This window comes from Chrysochloris asiatica, unplaced genomic scaffold (genome assembly GCF_000296735.1).
Source record: "Chrysochloris asiatica unplaced genomic scaffold, ChrAsi1.0 scaffold00292, whole genome shotgun sequence".
NCBI classification, from domain to species: Eukaryota; Metazoa; Chordata; class Mammalia; order Afrosoricida; family Chrysochloridae; genus Chrysochloris; species Chrysochloris asiatica.
This window is the reverse complement of record NW_006408810.1, coordinates 3,228,575-3,237,240: the sequence shown is the minus strand read 5'-3', so window position 1 is coordinate 3,237,240 and position 8,666 is coordinate 3,228,575. Positions and strand designations below refer to the sequence as shown.

At 47.0% G+C, this 8,666-nt stretch overlaps 1 protein-coding gene across 1 annotated transcript; it reads right to left on the bottom strand.

The window, feature by feature from the left end:
• Window positions 1–65: 65 nt before the first annotated feature.
• LOC102841428 (repetin-like) lies at window positions 66–1,896 on the bottom strand. Its single transcript, XM_006874671.1, has 2 exons — window positions 1,694–1,896; window positions 66–126 (listed from the first exon to the last, which is right to left on the bottom strand). Exons 1-2 carry the CDS (start codon window positions 1,894–1,896, stop codon window positions 66–68), a joined length of 264 nt encoding a protein of 87 aa, XP_006874733.1.
• Between the last annotated feature and the right edge of the window lie 6,770 nt (window positions 1,897–8,666).

The following is an 8,666-nucleotide window of genomic DNA, read 5'->3' as shown; positions in this document are numbered from 1 at the left end:
CTCTCCGCTCTTCTCTGTTGATGGTCCCAGGGGCCTCCGTGTAGCAGCACTTTTGACAGACCCTCTTAGCACTTGCTCCAGGTGAGACCAGATACAGTCTCAGGATCTTCAGTGCCACCAAGGGATCTGAGTTGCCAGATAAGGTGCAACCTGCATGTGCTTGCCACTGTCCCCTTTCTATCAGATGAGCTCAGCCCTGTTCCTTTACCCACACTTTTTCCTTTGTCCCCCAAACCCTTCCACTCTCCTGCCTTCTCCACCTGCTACACGGACACCCATGTCAAATGTGCCTCCATTCTAAGCTCACTCATTGCAACCTGGAGAGTTTATGAGTTCTTCATCTCACCCTTGAGCTCTGCCCTTTGGGCTGCTGACACTGGTCTTCCAGATAGCCAGTGACCCCGGGAAGAACTTCAAGAGGCAGGTCTTATACTTCACTGACTTGCATTTTCAGTCATAAAAGAAGCAGTGGCAATAGCAGAAGAAAGAAAAACAGAAAAGGATAGATTTTGTCTCAGGCAAGTTTCTAAACCAAGTCCAGTAACCTAGCTCATCTAAGGCTTTGCTCATCTGAAAGCTTTGCGTTCTCAAAAGTACACATGTAAGGATGTTCCTGGAGGCTAAATCCTTTCTCCATCTCTGAGGGGCTGGTTCATTCCTTGTTGGTTATCCAGATATGGCCATTTCCTATTCTACACTTAACTGTGCCACAAATATATGCTGGGCTGGAGGTGGTGGCACAGCCGTGGATAAGCCAGTCGGATACGTGCCCTCATGGGGTGACACTTTTGTGGTACTGCTCTCTGAAATCTGGTGTGATGGCCACTGTGGTATGATGCCCACTCATGGTATCTATAGCATGATATCCGTCCTTAAAGTGATGTCTCCACTGGTGTGAGTTCGTCCCTGGTGTGATGACCCCCTATAGTGTGATGTCTGTCCATAACATGAAGTGCATCCATGATGTGATGTCCACTCATAGTGTGAGGTCCAGCCATGGTGTGATGTCCCCCTGTACAATGATGTTCACCCATGGTGAGATGTCTACCTGTGGTACAATGTCCATCTGTAGTTTGATATCCTCCCATAGTGTGATGTCTGCCCATGGTGTGATGTCTCCCCTACAGGGTGATGTCCTTCCCTCCCATGATATGATGTCCCCCTATAGTATAATGTCCACCCATGGTGTGATGTCCCCCTATAGTGTGATATCTGCTCATGGGGGGATGGCTGTCCCTGGTGTGATGTCTGCCCATGATGTGATGTCTCCCTATAGTGTGATATCCTCCCATGGTGTGATGTATCCCTATAGTGTGATGTCCTTCCATGATGTGATGTCCCCCCTAGTGTAATGTTCTCCCATGGTGTGATGTTCCCCCATAGTGTGATGTCTGCCCATGGGGGGGGGATGTCCATCCCTGGTGTGATGTCTGCCCATGGTGTGATGTCCACCCATAGTGTGATATCCTCCCATGGTGTGATGTCCCCCCATAGTGTGATGTCCTCCCATGGTGTGATGTCTCCCTATAGTGTGATGTCCTTCCATGGTGTGATGTCCCCCTACAATGTGATGTCTCCCCATAGTGTGATGTCTGCCCATGGGGAGGATGTCTGCCCATGGTGTGATGTTCCCCCTACAGGGTGATGTCCTTCCCTCCCATGGTATGAGGTCCCCCTATAGTATGATGTCCACCCATGGTGTGATGTCCCCCTATAGTGTGATATCTGCTCATGGGGAGATGTCTGTCCCTGGTGTGATGTCCTCCCATGATGTGATGTCTCACTATAGTGTGATGTCCTCCCATGGTGTGATGTATCCCTATAGTGTGATGTCCTTCCATGGTGTGATGTCCCCCCATAGTGTGATGTCTGCCCATGGGGGGGATGTCTGTCCATGGTGTGATGTCCACCCATAGTGTGATATCCTCCCATGGTGTGATGTTCCCCCATAGTGTGATGTCCTCCCATGGTGTGATGTCTCCCTATAGTGTGATGTCCTTCCATGGTGTGATGTCCCCCTACAGTGTGATGTCCCCCCATAGTGTGATGTCTGCCCATGGTGTGAGGTCTGTCCACTGGGTTTTGTTCACCATATTCTTTACCTGAAAGGCCACACACACTTCCTATCCTTGTGTCCTAGGGCTCATTTTACCCAGAATCCTACTTTCCTCAGGAGCTTTCTCCTATTTGCCAATATTTTTCCTCACCACGCTCTCCTACTCTTTCCCTAGTGAATTTTCTCCTGCATAATCCCTTCCCCTCAACAGTTTTCCATGGCCTACCCTTCCAGTCTGACACATATCCTTGACTCTCTTGACCTACATCACAAAGCCTTCCCCTAATGAGACTTCTCTTTCAGTCCCCATGGGAAGACAACAAAATCAGGGGGCTCATAGACTCAAGGGAAACAGTAAAACCACAGGAGTCCATTGAGATAGGTGTTCACGAGGCACTGATCCCACAGAGATGAGCCTCTTAATTAAGGCTTTCCTTAATTCTCACCATTCCCTTCAGAACATCCCGACATATCAGGAACTTCAGTGTCTCCTGTTGGGGTGGGAGCAGCACAGATTCAGAATTTCTGCTGATGCCAGAGAAACTGCCATGTTTTTGTTTTAGTGGGCCATGCAGGCCACAGCCAGAGCTGGCTTTTCCCGAAATCCATGGGCCTTGATTGTCCTAACCGTCCACAGACAGGTGTAGGGAGTTGTGAGGTGCACAGGACCCTGGGTCAGACTGCCTGAGCTGGAATCTGTCAGAATACCCAGTAAACAAAGTAAGCACAAGCCTACTTGTGTTTACATACTAATCTGTAGTGAACAATTTCACTTGTTTTCACCACATTAAGGATTCTGCTTCTATGTATGGCTGGCATCTGTCTCTCTCCCAACCCCACAGAATCAAAACTTCTCTTCAAATTTACAATCCCTGACAGATGGAGGCCCCAGTAAGCAAGGTAAGCACAGGCTCAGAGTCCTGGTATGTTGCTGCAGGTTAATGCGCTGGACTACAAAGTTGGTCTAAACTGCAAGATTGGCAATTCAAGCTCACCTGCCGCTCTTCAGAAACCCTAAACAGGGTTGCTATGGATCGGAACTGACTCAGTGGCACTTAACAACAACTAATCTGTAGTAGACACTTTCATATGTTTGTCACCATATCAAAGATATGAAACCCATGTGAAATTTTTTCTGATAGATTGGTAACTAAGCACAAGTAAGCCCATGCTTACCTGGCTTCTTGGGTAATCCACTCCTGGCTGGAATGCTGGTTTCTCTTTTGTATACAATAATCCTTCACCTCAAGGGGCCCTCATCTCCTGTCCATAAATAGGGTGTTGTGAGGATCAAGACCATCTGTGCGCAGCCCTGAGAACAGCAGTTGGCACTAGAAATGCTCAGTAACAAGTTGGGGAAGAGAGGTTCAGAGAGGTGAAGCCACTAGTCCAAGGTCACACAGCAAGAAGGAGATTGACTCCTTCTGCCTCCCTTCTTCTTCAGGGGCTACCACATGTTCTCAGGTGAAAAGTTTTCTGAGTATTTGGGTATGGGGCCAGAACATAGAGCATTGCCAACGACCTCTGATCCAAAGAGACTTGAGATCACTTAATGAACGCTCCACTGAGTGCTAACAATCAATCAGTAAAATCAGGAGACCTGAGAGTCTGGAGCCTGGCTGCCTGCCCAGCACGGCTTGCCCCATCTGCATCCCATGAAGATATGGCTGGCACGTGGTTTGAAGCTTGGCATCCAGGCTCAGCTCTTCTGCTATGCCATCTCTGGTTCCTGTGTCCTGCGTCCTGACCTCCCTTCACTGACTCAGCAGAGAGCAGGACCAAGTCCACCTCCCTGGCCCATTGCCCTGAGCTTCCCTTGCTCTGCCCAGCCAGCAGTGACACCTCAGACCCTGCCCCAGGCCCTTTGCACACTCTCAGCCCAGAACACTGCCACCCTCCTGAGGAAACATAAGGTAGCCAGGAGCTCAGCACTGGGTCAGCCTGCAGGTGTCCCCAGCTGGCCCCTCTCACTCCTGGACACTTGACCCTTCCTTGTGCACCTGAGAAATGGGCACAACAGCAATAAACCATGCCTTGTGGTCTGTCAAAGAGTCCTGTGACTTTTTGAGTGACTATTCATAAGGTTGGCGTACCCCTCCTCACGCGCCTGGACCCCTTTTCCCTTGTCTGCCTTTGCATGTCCTGTTTCACTGCTCCCCTTGACTCCAGTGTCCTTTGCTCTTCTCTTCAGTGTTTCCTGTGCAGCCTTGGGTGTAGCTCCAGGCAGAGTTCATGTCCCTCTGGAGTCCAGAATGCTTTGTTCCTGCCCCTGGTGCCAGCCGGCTTGAATGAATAAATGACATTCTGCTTCTATTTAGGAGAGCTGGTGTTTGTCAGCATTTGATTGTAATTACTTGTTTGTTTGCATGATTCTTCAAGATTAATCATCTAGGGAGCTCACAAGTATCAAATACCAAGTCAGGAAGCTGGAGGGAAGGAAGTACGTGGGAGTCAGGTTGGGACAGAACTTGTTTTCAAGTTACTGCCGACTCCTCGTGGCAGAAAACCCATCTCTAACGACCTCCATAAGGAGTCTGGTGGAGCACTGGTTTACATATTGGGCTGCTAACTGAAAGGTTGGTGGTTTGAAGCCGCAAGCTGCTCCCTCCGCAGGAGAAAGATGAGGCAGTCTGCTTCCCTAAGATTGACAGCCTCGGAAAAAACAGGGAGTGATTCTACTTTGTCCTAAAAGTAACTATGAGTCAGAATCTACTGGGTGGCAGTGGGCTTGGTTTTACTTTCAAATTCCTCCCCGTGCCAGCACTTCCTACATGTTGTCCCTTTTATTCCTGTGCCCACAGCACAACTGCCATTCTCATCACAAGGATGAACAGCCAGGATCAGAGAGGCGAAGTAACTTGCCTGAGGTCACACAGGAAATGGCCAAGCTAGGGTTAGAACCAAGGGTTGGCAATCCCCAAACCCTCAATCTTTTCACACACAAAGCTGCCCTCAGAGACAGTTTGTGTGTACATTTCAAACAGTTGTGGTTGTTAGTACATGATGTAGAGTTGGTTCTGACTCATAGCAACCCTGTATAGCAGGGGTGGTAGTGGTGGTAGTGTGCCGTGGAGTCGGTTCCAATTTGTAGCGACCTTGTATAGGGTTTCCGAGGCTGTAAATCTTTATGGGAGCAGAATGCCTGATTTTTCTCCCATGGAGCAGCTGATAGTTTCGAACTGCTGACCTTGAGGTTAGCAGCCCGACTCATAACCACTATGCTACCAGAGCTCCTTATAGCAGGGGTGGGGAACCTTTTTTCTGTCAAAATTTATAACATCATTAATGGGTCATATAAAATTATCAACTTAAAAATTAGCCTGCTGTATTTGGCCAGACATTGAATTAACTCACCACTAATGTGATGGCTGAAGTCTTGGTGTGGCGCAGTGGATTAATGCACCAGACTGCAAAGTCGGTTTGAACTACAAGGTTAGTGGTTCAAGCTCACCAGTCGCTTCTCGGAAACCCTATAGAAGGTTGCTATGGGTCAGAACCAACTTGACAGCACTTAACAACAACAACAACTTGATGGCTGAAGTCTTGGTGTTGCACTGTGGGTTAATGTTCCAGACTGCTAAGTCAATTAGAACTGCAAGATTGGGGGTTCAAGCTCACCAGTTGCTCCTTGGAAACCCTTTATAGGCCACTATGGGTTGGAAGCCACTTGACAGCACTTAACAACAACAACAATGTGATGGCTGGAACTGCAGTTGCCTTGGCAGACCCAGCCCAAATAATTTCGTGGGCCTTATATTGCCCACAGGTCAGACATTCCCCACTGATTCTAAATAGGGTTTCCGAGGAGTTGCTAGGGGGTTTGAACCACCAATCTCGTGTTTAGTAGTCCAGTGCTTATCCTACAGTACCACCAGGGCTTCTTATAGAGTGTCGCTGTTGTTGTTGTTAAGTGCTGGCAAGTTAGTTCTGACTCATAGCAACCCTGCAGACAGTTTCCAAGGAGCGGCTGATGGGTTTGGATCACCAGCCTTGTGGTTAGCAGTGCCACACAGGAGCCCAGCAAAACGTCATATAACCATGAGTCAGAATTGTCCCGACAGCAATGGATTTGTATTTTAGTATCAGAAACCCTGGGTTAGGAGATTTCTGAAAGCAACGTAAGCAGTACACTTCTTACACTATATACAGTACGCAGAGGCTGCTGTTCCAGCCAGGGGGAAACAAAATCTCAGCTTAACTTCTCCCTTCCAGAAGTAAAATCGATTTCAAGTTATTCTACCTTGGTGGCTTGAATGGGAGAGAGCTGCCGACCTTTCTAAAAAGAACAAAATCTTAACTTTGTGACAATGGTGGCCCCAGATTTTCAAGTCAGATGCTGTCCTCTGTGTGCTGGAGACTCAAAGCGTTGCCAGTGATTTCTTCCTTTATGGGTGTCAGCCCTGAGATCTGAGGCTCTTCTTTGAGAGTACTGGGAGCCGACTCTCCTGGTTCTTTCCAAACACCTGTTCAGCTTTTTCACTAGAACTGAAACCAGACGAACTATTCTAAACACAGGAGCTGCCCTTCCATTGTCTTGACTCTCAAGGAAGGACAGAATAAAGGAGACAGAAGGGCAGGATGGGAGATGTAAGATAGCCCAGAGAACTGTCCAATGTGCTTGAATAATTTGAATCAAAACCATTAGAGACACGCCATTTTCTTTCTGCCAAACACAGAGTTCTTCCTTTGTAAATAGCTGCAGAGACATGGCTATGATAAATAGGCACTATGTTTGCAAAAGGCGTATCCATTTTATTTGGTCGGGCAGCCAAAGTGCTTGGAAGTAATCCCAAGATTTAAAAACACACACTCGAACCACATACATAATCAGAACAAAGATAAAGGGAAATGCAAATTCTAAAGACTTTACACAACTGTCTCTCACTCTGGAACACTCTTCCCTCCACCTCCTCCTAGCTGGTTCTTTCTTGTGAAGTCCCTCTTACTTAAAAGTCCCCTCCTCACAGTGACATTCATGAGACCCCAGTTTCTCGACAGTTGTCACACAGTCTCTTTGTGCCATCTGACCCTACTTTAATTCCCTTCCTTGTATCTATATAGATACCTAGTGGTGCTGTAGGATAAGCAATGACTACTAGTTGGGGAGACCCCCAACAAAATGGATTGGCCAGGTGGCAGCATCGATGGACTCAAGTGTGGCAACAGTAGTGAGGTTGGCCCAGGATCAGACATTGTTTCGTTCTGCTGTGCATAAGGTCGCTATGAGTTGGTGCCAACTCAATGGCACCTAACAACAACAACAACTAGTCACAAGGTCCGTGATTCAAATATGCCAGCCACTCCTTGGGAGGAAGATGAGTCTGTCTGGTCCTGTAAAGATTTGCCGACTCAGAAACCTTATGTCAAGTCCCTAAGAATTGGTGGTGACCTAAAGACAGTGGGTTTGTAATTAGCAAGTAATTTTTACCTTTCATGTGTTAATATAATTGTTTCCTCTCCTGTCAGGACAGTGCCCTGAGATATAGTTGTAGCCTTAGCATCCAGAAAAGTCCCGAATGCATCAAACACTCCATACAGTTTTACTTAAACTCCTCTGAAGTGATTTCAGCTTGTTAGTATTCCTCTCATCCAAGAAGCCCTCGGAATGCAACACATGATTCCAGACGTGATCTGAGTGGCATGGCTTAAGCGCCTGCAGTTGAAATTAGAATCTAAATGCAGAACTGTCTTGTCACTCACTCACTTATATGTCAATTTAGTCATTTCCATCCACAATTTCAGAACGCTGAGGTGATTTTGAATGTTGATCCTGAAACTGAGCATTCAAAAACAATTGATAATGAGGCAGTCCTTTTTTTGACTCAGGTCTCTCTGCTAGGTTAGAAAGGACGCATTGCAAGTTGTACCTCTCTGGGTCTTCAGATTGACCTTGTAAAGAATGTATTAGGACAGTATTTTATAATCACTAGGTGGAGTCCTGGTGTGGTGCTGTGGGTTAATGTGCCAGACTGCAAAGCCATTTGAACTGCAAGATCGGCAGTTCAAGTTCACCAGTCGCTCCTTGGAAACCCTATACAGGGTCGCTATAGGTCAGAATTGAATCAACGGCACTTAACAACAACAACAGGTAACACTGAGCTTGTAACTTAACTTCTTTTTACCTCCTCTCTAAAATGACCATGATGACGCTAATTGTTTCCTAGAATCTTTGATCTGCTTCACTCTTCTTTTCTCCCAACACGTAAAGGACCAATTGTTGCATCTTATAAGGTCATTTGCAAGCTTTTAAGCCCCCAGTCACTATTCTCCAAAGTAGGCTGTAGAGCACTGTCTTTGTGAACTATGTAGTGACAACTGACCTAGGTGTCCCCTGAGACTGTGGTCTTATGCCCCCAAGCCCAGTGACACAGTCTTTCAAGATGTTAGGTAATGGCTAAGAAGTTTTTATAACCTCTCACCCTGTGTGCTCTGCTGTATGCATGGATATATTTGCAGTACCTACAAATACATATTTGTCCTCTGCCAAATCAATACATTTGTAGGAGTAGTACTGTTGACCTTCCCTTACCTGTTGAGCTTGCATGTCTACTTATATATCCACTCATAGCTTATTATCTAGTACTGTTATAGCCAGAAGACACAATGCTGG

Coding starts and splice junctions, on each gene's coding strand:
- LOC102841428 (XM_006874671.1), bottom strand. CDS start 1,896: ATGGACAGACATCCCCCCCATGGGCAGACATCACACTATGGGGGGACA. Junction 127..1,693: donor AGGGGGACATCACACCATGG/GTGGACATCATA, acceptor CTGGCAACTCAG/ATCCCTTGGTGGCACTGAAG.